Source organism: Amblyomma maculatum, chromosome 1 (assembly GCF_055883805.1).
Source record: "Amblyomma maculatum isolate TAMU_Amacu chromosome 1, ASM5588380v1, whole genome shotgun sequence".
Classification (NCBI taxonomy): Eukaryota; Metazoa; Arthropoda; class Arachnida; order Ixodida; family Ixodidae; genus Amblyomma; species Amblyomma maculatum.
The window spans coordinates 3,811,631-3,830,174 of NC_139344.1; the positions used below are offsets into that span (position 1 = coordinate 3,811,631).

Sequence of the window (18,544 nt, forward strand, 5' to 3'; positions counted from 1 at the left end):
AAGTCTGTAAAGCATTTATCACAGGTATAGGGTTTTTTACAGTAATAGATGGATCTTGCGATGCGTCTTGTCTAGATTGACAGCATGACTGAATTTTCAGACTGCCAAACTGATGAGCTGTCCACCACCATGCTGCTGCAGTACAGCCGCCCTGATTTTTAACAATATAGCGCGAGCATCGACCAAACTGCTACTCAGCGCCTTATAACGGCGATAAGCGTGCAACACGGTGAGAGTTCGCGCACGCGCACGAAGAGAGAGCGTCTTCTGCTATGCTGTTCGGATCACAAAAAACACATGCCCTGCCCCAATATCTGTTTGCGACGTTCCACATTCTTGCGCATGCGCGAACTCTCGCCGTGTTGCACGCTTATCGCCGTTATAAGGCGCTGACCAGCAGTTTGGTCGATGCTCGCGCTATATTGTTAAAAATCAGGGCGGCTGTACATACCTCACGGTAGTTCTACTCCGCAGCCCATGGAGACATCTTTAAGTTATCAGGATGACCCTCGTGATCTGCCATATCAACTCTCACTGGACACTTATGCCTCGTAAGTAGCCTTTGAATATTATTCCAACTACTGCTGTTGCAGTACTACATTCAGCAGTGTTAAATTGAACTAGGCTCCAGCTTGAAGCAGGCAGCACCTTTTTTTAGAGTAGTGCACATACATTTAGGGCATGCTTGTAGACAATCATATGATGGCTTTTGGAACAAAAGATTTGTTCCTCAGCAAGCTGACCTAGAATGAGGATAATTTGCTGCCATAGGCATTCAACAGAAGGCTTACAAGCAATAAGAACAACTTAGAAGATGGCACATTTTTGCCTGGTCTCAAAGCTGCTTGTTTGAAAGTCGCGAGCATTTGCTTCATATCTTGAAAGCCTTTGCATGCTATTATAACCAGAGTACTCCGCGGTGGGCATTTGTGGACAGGAAAGGGAGGGGGGGTCCAACTGAATAACTACACACCAGACAAAAAAGACCACAGACGGCTGCACAGCTTTTCTTTCCGACCCATCTCTAGCCCATTGCAACATACCAAATCATGCATTGGCTTTGTTTACACGTCAGTGGCCCACAAGAGGGCATGACGTTTACGTTGGCCTTGCCCAAACATTGGACGTTCAGTAGCACCATACCATAGTGAAAAATAGAACGTTTTGAAAATATAACTGTGCCACATAAGTAGGCACTACATTAGGGGTAGTATTGCATGAAGAGGAAAATGCAGCTTTTCAGAACCTAACAATGCAGAAAGTGGTTGTCACATTGTGAATAAAGTAAAATGCCGCTAATTTTACCTTCAAGGAAAATGGTTGAATTATCAGAAAGTTCAAGTTATAGATGGTCTAGAAGCATTACCAAAAACAGTTTGCATTGCTGCAATTTTAATTTAACACCCGAACATGGTTGTCTAAATATTTGAGATAAAAGCTAAGTGACAACTACACTTTTCATGGTTTTGTCAAGTGCTTTGTTTTCCGCACAGTGTTGAGTGCTAAATAATTAAACCAAAATCGCAAGTTTTACCACGGCCCTTTTCGCAGTGCGAACCAGTAGCAGTGGTGCCTCGTTATAAAATAGCCCTGTGTCATTTTGCGGATCTTGTGCAGCGACGCATCCTCAAAATGTAACGGTTCTGCTGAACTTTGCATACTCAGAGTGGAGGAAGCATGTGCATGAAGGAGTGAAAATTATTAGTAGCTCTTATAATGGCTTAATGCAGTGAAACAGCCCAGGTGAAAATTTTCTGTTGGTTTCCTGCTGGGATCCTGCTGGTTCCAGCAATGCTGGTTTATTAGCACATTCAAAGCAGTTGCTGGAACCAGTGGCGGCTAGGCTTCAGCCAAGGGCTGTATAATCAGAATTGGGTGCATTTGTTCTCCGGAGGCTTTCGCAGCAACAAGAATTTGGTGCAGCAGCTGTCTTGGACTGCGCAAAGAAAATAAAGATGACAGAGGTTTCAGTCAAGACATAGTTTAATTTTATTTTCCATGCCCATATAAATTCTGCAATCTTCATGGGCACATTTTCTCTTCGCGACTGTGGTACGGCAGCAGGTGTGCTCCAGCTCCAAATAGATGGTGCCGTGAAGGTAGCTGCATGGAAAAAAAAGACCAGAAAAATATGCTACCAACACATGCTACTGCACTTAAAAGATGAATAATTGATATTGAAAGCATCTACCCCAGAACCACATATTTGGTGCAAATCCGCATGAGAACAGGACAAGTGTGATACAAACCACGTTTAGAGAAATTTTTCAATGAACAGTGCTTCTGCTAATGTGTGGGTGGCTCACTTTTGCATGTGCTTGTGCAGACTGCAGCAATGCCCACACGCACCCATGATGTTTCATTCATTCAACCATAAGAATTCGATTTCTAGGAAAGTGTCAGTGCATTGCTTTAGGCAGACGCCACATAACTGGAGTGGCGTTACCAGAGAGGTTAGAGGTATACACATTGCTAGCCAGATGTGACTGCTTAGTGGCACATTCCTTTAACCTTGTTTGGTATGCCACTCAAGTCATACACCCATACCCTGCAAATGGATTAGCATGAAAGGACAGTCTAGTTATGTGTTAGCAGTACTAAAGGCAATGCAGTCAGTTTAAGATAGTGACACAATGAAAAAAGACGCCTTCATCATCACAAGCTGACTCGACACTGCACAGCACAACTGTAATGTACTGAAAAAAAAAAAGAAATCTGCAAGGATTTCTGGATTTTTCTGAACTTTGCTCACTGGCATGTTTACAGGCATGATTTACAAAATTGTGTTTGCCATTGAGCATTTGGCTCAGCCAAGTAATAAAAATACAGTATTCTTGCATTAATCGTCAGATATCAGTACTTCCACGAAACTTACGGCGAAATAACAGTCTTTTCAATGCACTGAGCTTGTACGAACATTGCGCTCCACTTCGGAGAAAAGCTGTAGCTCAAGTCGTAAAAGAACCGAGTGTGACATCGAATAGCACACTGGCATCATGCTTTTCACCTCGACCGAAATGTGGCCGATATTCAATTCCTCATCCTTGCGCACAACAGTCGAGCACCCTAACCATGCAAACCCACCACCACGGCAAGTGTTTACACATTTTCGGTCTAGCTTTCTAGTTAGAAACTTCTAGCACTTCACAGGATCGCAGTTAGCATTAGCGTTCACCAGCTTGCGGCGACATTTATGAGGCACCAACAATCGGGCAACTAAGGTATTATTTTACTTGCCGAAAATAACGCCAATGATACTTCAGCAAAATGCTATGACCTGTTTTGAACTAGGGACGACAAAGTTACCATCTCACTTTGATAGTTCACTCGACTGGTAAGCGGCTCTCATCACCGCTGAACTGTGCCAGCATTCGTGCCCACTTGCGTCACTGTTCCCGCTTGCTTCACTGTTCGTCTCCGGGCCTAAAATAAGCTCTCGCAAATCCGCTAGACATAAGCCCAATAGAGGCTTTACAAAAGTTATTGCCATCTAGTGAAAGAGACAAACTGTGCGCGGCGGCGATGTTTTGTTCAATCCGCCCGCGCCTCCCATCGAGTACGCTGTCAACGTGCGCCTTCGTGGAACCCGTGCTTGCACCGCAAGGTGCATTGGAATGAACACAAGCAATTGTTTCATTTTTTAACATCACAGCAGTCGCTGCTTGCACCAAGCTCTATTCAGAATCATGCCAGCATGTTGCTGCGTACCCTTCTGCAGCAAGCGCACCATCGTAGATGCGCACGGAAATAAGGTATACGCGTGTATGCGACCGCTCGTTTGCAATCCTAATCAGTTTTACAAGTGTCATTTGCATCTTGTAAAGCATTACTGCACATCCCTCTGACTGGGAGCTAGCTCACAGAACGTGCTATCACCTAAAACAGCAAGGTTGTTTTGCGTGCTATGGAGCCTTGTTAACTTGAAGGATAAGTTTATGCTTCGATGGAGGACATGGGAGAAGGAGCAACGCATGTATACCAAACGCTATAGTTCAAATACATTCTTTGAAACCTTTTGTATATAGGTTGCATTTACCATTGTGTATTTGATTTAAGACAAGGGCATGATTACCGAAACTACTTTTCACAGTCGTACGAAATTGTAGCGCTTGGTGCAGAAAGCAATACGGCTGTCTAGTGCGCCCGAGGCACGCTGCAAAAGCGGCTACCAAACCCGCGGCGTCTAGTAAAGCAGGAGAAGATGACATCCCACTAGTGCGTTGTAATATGCTCACATCCAGCCCGTTTCGAAACATGTTATCACGTGATAATGCATGCGAAGTCCGGTCCGCGTCCAGAGCGCGCAGCTCAGGTTTGCATTCTGTGCCTTTATACCTGCTAGTGCGGCCGATAATATAACGAAGTTTGCTTTTCACTTTTGTGCGTTTTATCGAGTCGCCCGATGGTTCGCTAATTGACAGCCACCTGAAACTCAGTTGATTTTGTAAATATGCCGATTTCTTGTTTATTCCCTTTGTCAGATATCAGTCATTTGAAGCCTTAACCTCATATGAAAGTGCTGTCATGGGAAGCTTCGAGGAACTCGGAGGAAGAGGAACTCGGCTGAAACGAAAAGAAATTTGAAAAGTCAACTCACACAACTGCGAAGTATCAGTGCTTGGTGCAACTGGCCGTGCTCATAAAGTCAGATTTATAATATATAATACTGTTATAAAACACTAGGGGGACACCTAAGCTCCACCGTCAAGGGTATGACGCGATAGCATCTCTCTCTCACACACGTTTTCTTTCTTGCCTTTTTGAAATTTTAGCTTTTATTTATTTTATATTTCGATTATTAGTTTCTTTATTTTATTTAATGTTTTTTATTTTTATACACCAAAACTCAAGGTCAGCAACAATCACCTTTCCATTCTGAGCAAGTTGACACCTTTGAACACATTCAATTATTTCAATGAATCAATTACACATTCTAAATTTTCTTCGTTAGCATCACCAAGTACTGGCTTTTCCTTCTGAACATTTTGTGCCCTTTCAACCCTCAATTTCCAATTTTTTCTTTTTTGTTACTTACAAATATTTATTATCTCATCATTGCCTATTGCACACCTATCAGTCTTCACTCACTGGAAGCAGAAATTACCATGACACATTTTTCTTTTTTTTTATGCAACCCCCGGTTATTTCTGAGACCTGTGCCAATAACTGATTCGACGGCATAGGAAGGAAAGTACTAAGCGCCAGTCCGACTTACGTCAAATTACGCACGATTCTTTCATCTCAAAACAAATTGCATCCTCGCTCATTTCACCAACAAGTATCCCACTGGTAGCGGTGGGATGAGCGACGGTGATGCGCAAACCAAGCAAACTCGCGATCGTCTCTTATAGTCGTTAAAGTAAATAGCAATGGCACACAGACAAAAAAAATATCTGCACATTACAAAACTCTATATACTGTATCTGGATACAGATGATGCTGCGTGGATCGACGAGGGACCCATGCACGACTCGTAGAGCAGTTTGTAAATGCTACGCCTTGGCTGTCAAAATACGCTTCTTGGTTTTGCTAACAGACATTGCCAGGGACAGAAGAAAGGTCCAAGCACAGCACACTAGGTTACATGAAAAGCGTGGACAGAATGGCGGGCGCTGACGGACGGACATGAAGCGAACCAAAGCATACCAAAGCGAACGGATGGAGCGAACAAAATATGGCTGCCAGCGCCGGATCAGCGTGCCGCTCATGGTTACCAGACTTACTTTTGTAAACCCTCTATTTTACAAGACGTTACACTACACGAGGACTACAAAAAAAGAAAAAAATGAATTGGGATGCACTTTTTTACTTACCAAACACACGCAGGTCCTGGGCCTTGCAGATGTCGCATCACATTTCTCGGTCTTGACAGAAGCTGCCACACCACCTTGACCGGTTCAAATTTATGCAGACGTTTCAGACAAAATGTCTTAAAAAACTCATACTGACGACGACGTTTAAATATTGTAAAGAGCACAAAATACATCTCCATTCGCAAACGCGTAATACGGGTCAGCACACAACACAGCTCAATACGCAAGTCTAAACTTTGGAACGGCTTCGTTTGGCTTGTTGAGCATCAACCCGAGAATAGTAACGATAGTGCCCTAAGTGCTGAAAATGCGTGCTTGTTAAATGGTACGGCAAAAAACACCTGAAATAATTCAAATTGTACGAATAATACTATTTGTAACCTTCTTACGCGTAATTAAATTTGCTCTGTTTGTTGCACCGGATCGTCCGAAGGCGCGTCGTCTGCTACGCTAGCAAATAGATGAAGGTAGCAGCACTAACAGCCTCGTGCATTACACCGTGATAAACAAGATCGTCGAGATAAGAAAATTTTTTGCATCTTTGATGTTTGCAATACCTCATAGTGGCAAAACACTGCGGCTACTGGTCAAAAAAAAAAAGATTGGCTTTTTTAAAAACTGTCTTTCACAGCTATGGTGATATTTTGATCACGGAGCAGAAACATAATGTAAAAGCTGGTATATACTTTCCGTGCTATGTTTTTGTTGAATGAATGAGCTCGCAGTAGGAGGATGCAGCAAGTTCTTACGTGTGTGAACAAACTCCAGTGCATGCGTTTGTAAGCGTGGACAGGTGACTTGCTGGTTCCAGTAGCATTCCCGGAAGAAACCAGCAAAAGTCTAGAACCAGCAAAGAAAACCAGCAAGCACCCTGCTGGAACCAGCACAGCCAGCAGGTCGCCTGCTGGGACCAGTAGATGCACACTGATGGATCCAGCACAGCCAGCAGGTGACCTGCTGGGACCAGTAGAAGACCAGCAAGTACCCTGCTGGAACCAGTACAACCAGCAGAAATCCAGCAGGCTACCTGCTGGTTCCAGCACAAACCAGCAACATCCAGCAGGCTACCTGCTGGTTCCAGCACAAACCAGCAACTTCCAGCAAGAAACCATCAAGAAATTTTCACCTGGGCTGACTAGCCACATCAGTCAGTTACCCCCCCCCCCCCCCAGGTAAAGCAAACCGAACTTGAAGCCTCAGGTGGGCATATGGTTGGAGTGGTGGGTGGTTGACCTGAGATCATGTGAACATTTTGCTTGCTGGTAGCAAATGTCTCGCCCTGTATAAAATGTATGAAGGTAGATGGAAAAAATTGGTGTGTAAACATGAAGCCAAATGGGGACAAGAGTAGCTTTTAGATACTCAAGATGTTTGAAGGCATCCAAACATTCCATTTTCGGAGTGCACAATGAGGGTAAGGTTTGCCTGCAAGATTACAACATAATTTTTCTTTGCAGGTCATCAGATGAACCTTCCTCCACAAGGAAGTTCATGGTGTATGAACAATGCTTGCTGGACCTGACAAAATTTTTCCATATCTGTCACCTTCCTGCAGAATTGTCAGTTGAGGTATGCAAGGGATGCTTGTTTTTGTGACCAAGGCTTTTTTTATGCCCTAGCTTGTCACATCAACCGTTTCATTAGTGCATATTATACCTGCATGCGTTGTGACAAAGCATTCTTTCAACATGTAACCCTAGGCCTTTTGTATTCCCTTCAGGGGCAAACTACTAACCAGGCAGCAAAAGCTTTAAAAGCTTCAGATTTTATGAGGGAGCATGCCTACATCTTTGCTGGTGCTCATTTTGCACTGTCAAGTCATCATATCCCCACACTGTCTTGACGCAGGTTTCAAAGTAATCTATTCCATTTTTGCCATTTTTCTCACAAGAACTTATCATTGAACAAATCAGCCTATACTAAGCAATTTAAAGCGCTAATCTCAGGAATACCAACGAAAATGTGGCAGGCCTACCACAGGTGTAAAAGCACTACCATAAAACGTGCATGTGTTCAATGTGAAACAGATTTTCCGCATTAATTGCACTCGTCTACCTTGTTTGTGCAAGTTCAGGCTTTTCAGACCCTTCTAAATTGTGCATGCTGCGCCTGCTGCACAATTTGACAGCATTTACACTGCATGCACAAATGTGATTGCCATGCCTCAGGAGGATAAAAGGGCTACCTGTGGCACACCCTGTCAAGTGGTGTGGCTGTATAGCTGGCAGTGCATTCCATGAATTCTGCTTTCCAGGTGTGTGACTCTCTTGCCATTGTAACAACCAGATGTCAGGACGGGCACATAAACACGTGGCACAGCCAGCTGAAGAGGAGAAAGTTTCCCCTTGGCAACATTGAGATTGCTGCTGCCATCTTGTTTACTGTGTGCAGCCCCACACAGTCGTGGTTTCTGGAGAATACTGGCATCAGCTGCTTCAAGCGGACCTACGACCGCAATCCAGACATTTTTTGAAGGAATAACAGCGCGGAGACAAGGGACAAGGAAGAAGACACCACCTGCGCTGACTATCAACTGCAGTTTATTAGAAACACGCAAAAATATACTCTTTTCACAACCAATAACGCATGTGCAACACCAATCGCCAAACAGATACCTCAGTCTTTTGAATCAAGATAGATTAGTTCACAGTCATGAACAGATACAGAAGGGCTGCTTACACAGGGCTGCTTACGTATCTGTTCATGACTGTGAACTAATCTATCTTGATTCAAAAGACTGAGGTATCTGTTTGGCGATTGGTGTTGCACATGCGTTATTGGTTGTGAAAAGAGTATATTTTTGCGTGTTTCTTTCTAATAAACTGCAGTTGATAGTCAGCGCAGGTGTTGTCTTCTTCCTTGTCCCTTGTCTCCGCGCTGTTATTCCTTCAAAATATGTACCAACTAGCTCAACTTTCCGTGTTATTGAAATCCAGACATCCGTGCTGATTCCTGCTGTGAAGCAGGTATTTATTTTTTATTGCCTAGTAGAACTTTACAGGCCATATTTAATCGGACTATATTACTACGGGGAGGGCTCAACAAATACTGTGTGCTGTGTGGTGCTCAATGTCCAAAATTTTGAAGGACACTCATGAGCACTCACTGTCAGTAAAGTGGTCTTCAACATCACAATACACTTTGTTGTAGACTGGTAACTCTGTCCTCTGCAGAGTCATCTCCGTACATACTAGGTGGGCGATGTGTAGTACTAATTTAGGCTTGAGACAAGCCTCAGGTGCTTTTGAAAGGCAGTGGAGTGAACAGGAATTAGGGATGTGGGGTGCAATGTTGTATGTGATACTGGTCACTCGTAAAACACTAACGGGGTCATGTGACATGGCAAAATATTTTCACACATGCCCGCACGGTGGGGTATAAGCCAGAAAAAGACAGAATTCTGGAGAACACAGTGCTTGTGACTGTTGTAAAAGCATTTTTGATAATCTTAGGAAATGGAGAGCATATACAAGCAACCTGGGAGGCAGTGTTGTTTTGGGCTATGGCATCACGAATAAGGTAGTGATGTATCATGCTGCAAGCAAAAAGGGGTGAAAGGGCAGTAATGGGTCTTGTCCAGATAGAAGTTATACCTCTGTCACACGAGCAGATTTAATGTCATTCGATGCATCGAATGTCATTCGGTTTCTTTCAGTGCTACACGGTAAAATATGTCATTCGCAAATGGTGACAGTACGATCAGCTATAAAAAAATACTGCACTTAAGGAACATCAGTGCTCATATAAGGCATTTGAAATCACTGTGTAAAATTTTAAAGCTGATCAAAACATTTCTGTACGGTAATTCAAGCGAAAAACATTACTTTTGGCTAAGCTGTAGCACTTTAGCCATAAAAATTTTTATCCAAGTCAAATATAGAGTCACCTACAAATTCGATGAATGTAAACAAACAATATGGCTGAACACAGCGGAGTGCAGATACACAGTGCAGAGACGTATGGAGACACGTAGAGCATGTAATTGACGTCCAAACTGTGAGAAGCTCAGTAACAACGTTAAATAGTCCTGAGATAAACATACGGGGAGATGCGGCCACCAAGGAATAGAGCCCAAAATGATTGTGAGTTGCTGCCATGACTGGACCATTGCTGTGATCGAGAGTAATGCCATTCCACAAGAGCGTGCAGTGCGAATAATTTTATACCTAAATTAACAGATTTTAAAACAAATCTAGAAATATAATTTTTAAATTTCACTGTGCGCAGAATATGTTGTTGCGTTACTTGCTTCTGCTGTGTATCTGGCGTCAAGAGTACACATTTGGTTTGCGGTCGAATGCGAATGAGTTTCCCAAAATCATTCGATGAAGAATGTCATTCGAACCTGACATTAAATTTTCTTGTGTAGCAGGAGAATAATGACATTAGATGCTATTGTCATTCGATATGAATGACATTAAATTTGCTTGTGTGACGGGCATTAGAGTACCTGGCAGAATCATGGATATAAGTATTGTGGGCAAAGTCCAAAAATTCGTCTGCTAACATCTCAGTCCCCAGTGATACTAGGTTATGTATATATGAAGAGGATATTTATGAGTGTATGGTTAAGACATTCCATGTGGCTGCTGTTCTTAGAATGGTTAGTTTGTGAGCATGTAGCACGAGTGAAGAATTTTGTCAGCCACTATGGAGAGAAAGCAGTGGCTATGGTCTGAAAGCAGATAACAGGGAGTGCCATAGTGGAGTATGCCATTACGCATTATACGTGCATTTACTGGGCAAGGCAATGCTGCCTCGATCTGGATTCCACGTCTGTAAGACAGTTGCTGTCACGCAATTTCCAACATGGAAATCATACACATTATAGAGTGCTGTTTTGTTTTGCTAGGTCTGGAAGCAAGAGCAGGAAGCACTGGTGAGACAGCTGAAGGCATCCAGTACTGTGGCCAAATTGGTAGGAGACAGTCGAGCTGACTCGCCTGGCTACAGTGCCAAGTATGGCACATACTCCCTGCTAGAGACTGCCATAAACCATGTGATTGAAATAAAAGTCGTGCAGCTAAGGTTTTGCATATACTACATTGATAATGAAGTGCCACAGTTCTGTAATGCTAATTCCCACAGTTGGTAACATTCTAACTGTGCAAACTTTAGTGCATCTTTCTTGAAATGGAACTACCATAACTTCAGAGTGCACCTACCCTGTCTATGGAGCTATGAAGAAAACATAATGCACTGGGAGGTTTTTGCTGGGACAGTTATCATACCAGTTAATTATTCTCGTCGCACCGCCTTAGTTATAGTACACAAATGGCTGGCAGTAGAGTGAATTTAATGCAGGTTTTATACAGAGTGAAGCTTGCCAGCAACGTTTGGGCATAAAATGGCATATGGAAATTAGTCTGCCCCAGATTTAGTTTTCATTTTCACCTGCCTGTCAGCGTCTTTGTTAAATCAAAAGGGCAGTATAAAATGGCTGTATTAAATCGTGAAAAACCTTGCTCAACCGCAGAAATTAAAAGAAAAGGTAGAAACAGCCCCTTATGCTGTTATGAAGCTGGGCATGAAATCCTTGTTTCATGTACAATTCAAGTAATGTATTGAAATTGCAATTTGTCTGCAGTCTAACGAGGGGCCTTCAAGCATGCACATGGAGCTGGAGGGACTGAAGAGGGCCATGAAGCACCTTGCTCAGAAAAGAGAAGCTCGGTGAGATAGGTACTGATCGCCACCCCCAGGTTCAGAAACATTTCAAGGAGCAGAAGGCCATCAAACACTACACTGACATCTGGCATGTTGTCAAAGGTCAGGCTTGTTGCAGTTATTTAATGCAAAAAAAAGCAGCTATGATACCTTCTATAGCAGTGAATTTTTTCTTTTTGTAGGGCTGAATAAGAAGCCTATGGCAGCTGCCATATGTACTGTCTGTGAAGTGCTTGGCGAGTGGCGGAAGTCCATTGTGCGCCATGTGTACTATGCTGCCGAGACCGGCACAGGAAATGGAGACACTGCAGTGGCCATGTGGTTGTCTCTCTTGAACCATGTTCAAGACATACACCGACACTGCAGCAGTCTCTACAAGTGATTTGACCACGACAAGCTGCAGCCACGGAAATGGATTTATCATAGTAATACTTCATATTTGCTGTTAGCTTTCAATTCAGGCGTCTGTTGTGATCTGTAAGGGTTCCTCGCATGATTGCCATAAGAAAGGCAAAATCAATACCCACTAATGTCTTCATTACAGAAACAGTATTTGGCAGGCTTTCATGGTTTAATGCCTCTGCACTCTATCAAGGCATTATTTGATCCCTTTTTTTCCAGGTTCAGATGCCTTCTTTAAGATCTGCACCATTGTAACGAATCCACAGCTGCTGAAAGACATGCATCAGTTGTCTCCGAACTTCCAGACCTCTTGTGTAGAGTCCTTCCATGTGGTCATAAACCATTTTGCACCGAAGGCATATGCCTTTCCACACCATGGAATGCTTGCAAGGTATGTTTGTGGGGAACTGTTTAGTTGACAGGGGGGCCTTGTGTTGCCTGCAGCCTCTGTTTCTTGTATTTTATGATTTTGTAATTGCTATTGCAAAAGCTATTTGTGGCTCATATATATAATGTGCTGTACCTGAAAATGTTAGTGGGTCCTTAGTACATAACAACTGGAAAGCAATGTGCATTTTCACAGCACTTCGTATCACAACACATTAGCTAGTCCACAAAAATATGAAGAATGCCGGAACCATGTCAACATGAGCCTGACTTCAGACACCTGCAGAATGGGCTACAATCTGGCTTTCACTTATGTGTACAGACAAGTGATAAGGAAGCAAAGCCATTTTTAGCATTCCTCTTGGAAAAATGTAATTTCTGTTCGGTTAAAGAATAATCGCACATGAATTAAAAGCTTTCATTCTACTGCTCATGTTCGTCAAGGTTGTATTATTCTGCAATGTGAAAACTGGTGGTCGCCATGGCAATGAAGCGAATCCATCGCATAGCAACAGTGTGTAACATCACCTCGGTTGTAACGAAATTGTGCAGAAAACATTGCCACGGCTCGGTTTTTAGCCTGTGCCAGAACGAACAGATGTTTCCCTGGCACCCAGGCATAAAAGCACTATACTGTAACTGCCACACCTTGGATAAAACTGCAACAGGCTCTCTGACTGTGCAGTGAGCATCATCATCTTCATGAAGTTCCATCTGTGTTGCTTCTCCAGTTAACCCAGGTAAACATGCCATACTCGTATAGAATGTGGCTGAGGCTGCGTCTAACGAGATGCCTTCAAACGTGCACATGGAGCTGGAGGGACTGAAGAGGGCCATGAAGCACCTTGCTCAGAAAAGAGTGAAGCTCGGCGAGATAGTTACTGATCGCCACCCCCAGGTTCAGAAGCATTTCAAGGAGCAGAAGGCCATCAAACACTACAGCTTTAACATAGTAATGGGCAGGTCCACGAAGCAGCGTGGCAGAAACAGGCAGCATGGTGCAGAGGCAGCCACTTTCGCTACAATAGAGGCCGCAGTTGTGCAAGACAGGCTGCTGGTACCATCGAATGAGAAGCCAGGCTAGCCCATTGTCGAGAAGCTTATCTAGTGCGGAATCGAGCAGTGATTGAAGCAGTGCATGAGCCACTGACCAATAACTAACACGCTTGACTTGGTTCAAGGATAGTTTCATAATTTTTTATCATCTTTTTAAAAATCTCTAAGCTGTGTTACTGCACTACTGAACATACTTAAGATAGCAACAAGGACAGCCTTTTGTGCTTTATTCAAGTCACTGAAATGCACTGTCTTGCCACCTTCATGTTTAGTTGATGTTACTTTTTAGAAATGTCATGATGCTTGTCTCTGTTGTATATATGCATGCAGAAATAGTGTGATTGGGGCAGGGTTTGTTTGGAATCTCTATTCAGTCTATATAGCTGTTGTATTTATTTGGTAATTTAATGCAGGACTGCAATCTCTGCATTGCGCTACAATGAAAATGTAGACCGAAGTCAAGTGGTGACCAGGAGGGGAGACTTGCCCTGGCCGGTCATGCACCCCAAGGCCAGGAAGGGTGAAGCCACTGTTTGCCCCTTCAAGGAACAGCATACATTTGGTGTGTTAACTGTTGCTTTTCCTCCAGCATGCAGTTCATGAAATTTCTGCATTTGGTCTTCCTTTGGTATTTATATATGGTAGTCATAGACCATACAGCTGTACCAGAGTAGTGCCATGATAACTTCGGCAAGCTGAGGGCAGCAAGTATCACCAGCACCCTGCATGTACGGCCTGCCCCAAATGCACTGATATCCTGATGTCATCACAAGCATCATTTTTTGAGATTGAGTGCACAAATGTTTTTTTGAAAGTCAGTTACCAGTTTGCAGCTTTGATATTCCAGTGCAAGGTTTGGAAAATGTGCAGTGATTGCCTACACCTGTCACCCTCATGAACAGTCATAAAGTAGAGCAAAGCACAGAACTAAATTCAAGCAACAAATTCTTCTGTACCGAACCCCTGTGTCATTTGCATCCTGTATATCTTTACCTTAGTTAATTCATTTCAATACTCATGCAGGCTACGTGGCCCGCCTTTTCGCTGCCGTTGACGACCGGTTGAATGCTGGCAACTCGCTGTCGCTCGACCTGTCACCTCAGCCACCATCCCTTTCAAGTGGGTTCCAGTCAGTCAAAAAAGTGGAACTTGTGGAAGCCCACCTATTAAGATTCCAGGTGTAGGGCTGTCATGTGATATCCAGGGGCATCGACTAATATTCAGTGAAGATCAATGTTGTGGTTTTAATATGAAAGCATTTCCTGTCTCATCAGTGGGGTGGATCATAATTGGCAACAGAGCAAGTTTACTCCATTGCTGCTTTGGCCCATGCCAGGTTCTACATACAGGGAAAGCTCAATAAATTGAACCTCCATCATTCGAATTTTCGTGTAATTTGAGCTGCACTACTTGGTCTGGCCAAGCTCCATAGAGGTCTCTGTACAAAAAAGCCTGTTAATTTGAAAGAGAGTTGGTTCCGTTACAGATAATTTGAACTGCACTGCACCATGTCTGGCACCGAGAACATTGCCAAAGAAATGCCCCTGCTTAAGGCAGCATAATTATGCAGCTGTGTCTGAAACAGGGACAAGGAAAAAAAACCAGGTGCCATGGAAGAATGAGTAAAACCTAACCATTACATCACCAGCGAGGCGGCAGACAACACAGGAAGGTAGTGGGGTGCCGGTTGTGGCTGCTTGCTGTCTATTTCGCGTGACCTCAGAGACTTGCAACTCAATGCTGGTAAATTTGACCCGCTTTAATTCAGCAATACGGAAAAGTATTTCTGTTAGTCAGGATAAGTAGGGCTGTGGCATAGTACGGATGCTACGGGTCTCTCATTGGTTAGGCTGTGTCGGTTACAATTACATGATTGTCAAAATAGCACTCCTGAAGCCTGAACTCTATGTGCTACACGGCAGTAGTGGGTTTTCTACGCACTCCTAAAATGTGCACTCATCAACTGCCATTCAGTGCATCGTGCGATGAAGCCTTGCAATCTACGCAGGCTGCCGATGTACACTGCTGCTACGGCATTGCACTGTAAAGTGTGAGTGCCAGGGAGGAATCAGCCGCTGGCTCTCGGCAAACTCCTTTCCCCCTTCATCGCTAGAACTAATGTGAAAAGATGCCCGTAATAATAACAGTAATAATAATAATTGGTTTACAGGAAAGGCACAGTATCCCCTGTCACACTTCACCTGAATCTCGCCGAAGGGAGGAAGGTGCGAGTGAAAGTGCAAAGAAAAAGGGCAGCCGTAATGGTAGGCTGCAGAGTAATTTCGGCCTCCTGGGGGTCCTTACCAAGCACTGTCATTGCACAGCGTACGGATGCCACTGGGTTTCGCCTCCATCGAAACTCGCATTGTGATGTTATGCTGCAAAGAAATGCAATGGAGACTGCGACGACATGAAGCAGAGGGATGAGTTGGGTTTTTTTTTAATTCTCAGCGGCAAAAGTCGTGGATAGGTTCATTATGCAAGTGGGTTCATTACCAGAGTAAATACACTAAACTTGCCATAATGCAAATAGTTCTTGTCAGTATTTTTGAGGCCATTTGATAATTCAAATATCTGATAATTCGAACATTTTTTTCTGGTTGCATGAAGTTCAAAATAATGAGCTTTTACTGTATGGGTGATGTGCCTTTGTAATTGTTCCCTGGAAACTGATCCTCATAACAGCAGTAATTATCAACCGTGACTGTTCACATAGTCAACATGGAACTATAATACTGCTATTACTGGGTGAACCCTGATGATGTGGACGACGTGTGTCTGGCATGCTTGTGGTCAGTCATCGTATCAGCGTGTGCCTGGACGTGCAGTGTGGCCCTGTGCATGGGCCTTGTGTGGTATGTGCTTAAGTGAATTTACGTGTGTGCTGTGAACGCCTTTAGCTCTAACATCTTTGTGGTAGGTGGAGGCTCGGGCTTTTCCATTGCCCTTGTCCTGATATGTCGCTAACGGTGTACACAAGCATTGCACCACAGAGCTTTGCAGCAGTCACTACACAAAGACTGCTACTGTGACTCAACCCGGCAAGTAACGAAGCTTCAGCATCGCTCCTCATGGTAATGGCTTATCCCCATGACCCTGACATCTTTTCCGGCACCTCAAGTGGTAACTTGAAGTTGAGTGGCAACGTGTCAGGACCCATAACAGATGGCATCCTACTGCGGTGCTAACGAACATCATTTATTTCTGTGCCACAGTATGGCACTGGGATGGCACACACGAGGAAGACCTAACAAAATTAGTAAATTTCAGTAGAAAACTTCATGCTTCAGACATATGGAAGATTTGAAGCTTTTGGCAAAAAGCAACTTCAGGTGCATGCTCAGTCCCATACTAAAAGCTGTGTTGTGTTCATCCAAGATGTGTTAGGCCTTCGCCACCCAGTGGATACCATAGCAGGCCGCGGAAAGTCAGCGGCACTTCCATCCCGTCTAATTCTCCCAAGCGAGGGCGAAAGGAGGAAAGAAAAAGCTGAGAGGAGGACTTCTTCCTTGCGCCTAAATTTTCTCCTCGCACTAACGGCGCCGCCGACTCCGTTGCATGGCTTGCTTCGTCCTCACGTGAACCGCTGCGACCGTTATGACTCCGCTCGTTTTGAATTAGAACCGTCGCCTGCGTCGGTCGTCTGCGTAGCCTAGCGCTGTGAATTCTCTGCGTGTTGGCTTATCGGCCAAAGTCGTAATTTTTTGTTGCGGTTCTTTTACTCTGTGCAGCTCATTCCTGCTGGCTCTTCGCCCCTTTGTGAGACGAGAGACTTGTCTGCGTGCACCTCCAGTTCCGTGGACCCATCTCGTCTGCTAATTGTGCTGGCCATTACAGTTGGCGATATCTGCTGTGTTTCGTGTTGTTGAACTTGTTACCTTCATGTACTGTGGAGAGACGTAAGTGCGTATTGAAGACGGTTCTTCCAGGAAGGGTAGTGTAAATTTTTAATCATGCATTTTGGTTATGTATAGCACAGTGACATGTGATTACTTGCATCAAATACCAACCACTAGGTAACTAGAACGCAGGTATTTGCTCATGTTTCTACATTGCTTTGATGGTATGGAATGCGAAGAATGAATATGTGCATCATTTATTTAATTTCATATCAACTGTACACATGCTGACAGAAGCAGTGCCGGCAAACTGGGTTCTTTTGTAGTGATAAAGCAAGCATGCAAGTTTACAATGTTAGCGCAGAACAGAGAACCCTACTGTAAACTGTTGGCTATGTAAAGTGTGTGTGTGTGAGGGATACCTCATCGCATCTTTTCATTTTCTGTCTCAAGTGCAGCTAATAAAAAAGAGAAACGATATCTGCTGTTCTCTGTGCTATTTCTTGTTGCAGTCGGGTACGCTTGGTCGCGAGCGCCTGCGCCCTCGAGAGCGCTATGCTTGTGGTTTTTCTTTCCATCACACTGTTCCTGCCGCGAGCCGGTCGCGCCGTGGCTGAACGATGATGCAGTAGAAAATCCACGGGCAGAGCGTTCTCTCAAGCGCGGGCGCACGCGAGCGCGCTACCCGTGCTGCTTGAAGCAACCTACCGGCACCCCCTTCAGCGCACCGTTTTTTTTGGACCAGTCCGTTATACGGCTTCCCCCTTCAAGTCCATTTTTTACGCGCCTCCTCCCGCTATAATCCTGTATTGGCGTCTAATTCGTGGCCGCTGGGAGGTATAGGGAGTTTCACACCCCTGACCATAGTGTGAGGTCTGAGAAGGCAGGCCACATTTTGAAAGGCGATTGCAGGAGTGTTCCACTTGCTTCTTTGCAAGGGCTGTGATACTACGGGCACCTTGATTGTGAAATACCACTGCTTTGAGGAAGTCGAGAGCCAGCGTATATTCCAGCAGTTTCCACAGCTTCCCTATACAGCAGTCACATATTTAATATGCAGGGCAGCCCCTCTCATCTAGTCCACTTGTCACTACTACCCCTACGTCACAGACACTCGCGCATATTGTTCACATGTACTGGAGGCTTTTGCACCTCTGCCGTGCTGACCTATTGCCTTGCATCACCAATTGGCCCCTGTATCGCTCTTTCATGCTGTCATATGCGAACTTGGAAATTTGGATCTCGCTCCACAAGTCTATTCTATCGTGAACTGCAGCGTTCGGTAACTCAGCACCAACCTTTTCTATCCTAGGCCTCTGTATTCTCCTCGCTACTGAAATCTGGTAGAGTGGGGCATGCCTCATGATTGCCCAGTATGCT

The 18,544-nt window shown here is 44.3% G+C and overlaps 1 protein-coding gene across 2 annotated transcripts; it reads left to right on the forward strand.

Annotated features, from left to right (window-relative positions):
• The first annotated feature begins 479 nt into the window (after positions 1-479).
• Positions 480-17,637, forward strand: LOC146201507 (uncharacterized). Of its 2 annotated transcripts, XM_084583116.1 has the most exons (8): positions 480-551; positions 7,271-7,382; positions 11,401-11,582; positions 11,663-11,905; positions 12,102-12,273; positions 13,739-13,887; positions 14,349-14,444; positions 17,057-17,637. In XM_084583116.1, the coding sequence occupies exons 5-8, from the start codon at positions 12,161-12,163 to the stop codon at positions 17,086-17,088; spliced, it is 390 nt and encodes a 129-aa protein (XP_084439242.1). In that variant the 5' UTR covers positions 480-551; positions 7,271-7,382; positions 11,401-11,582; positions 11,663-11,905; positions 12,102-12,160; the 3' UTR covers positions 17,089-17,637. The 2 variants fall into 2 exon arrangements, with proteins under 2 accessions (XP_084439242.1, XP_084439243.1); XM_084583117.1 differs by lacking the exons at positions 480-551; positions 7,271-7,382 and adding an exon at positions 8,610-8,779.
• Positions 17,638-18,544: the final 907 nt, after the last annotated feature.

What these genes read in the sequence shown, in the direction of transcription:
- LOC146201507 (XM_084583116.1), top strand. Translation starts at nt 12,161, where the DNA reads ATGCATCAGTTGTCTCCGAACTTCCAGACCTCTTGTGTAGAGTCCTTC. An exon ending in CACCATGGAATGCTTGCAAG is followed by an intron (nt 12,274 to 13,738) that starts GTATGTTTGTGG and finishes AATTTAATGCAG; the next exon opens with GACTGCAATCTCTGCATTGC. An exon ending in TCAGCCACCATCCCTTTCAA is followed by an intron (nt 14,445 to 17,056) that starts GTGGGTTCCAGT and finishes TACTCTGTGCAG; the next exon opens with CTCATTCCTGCTGGCTCTTC.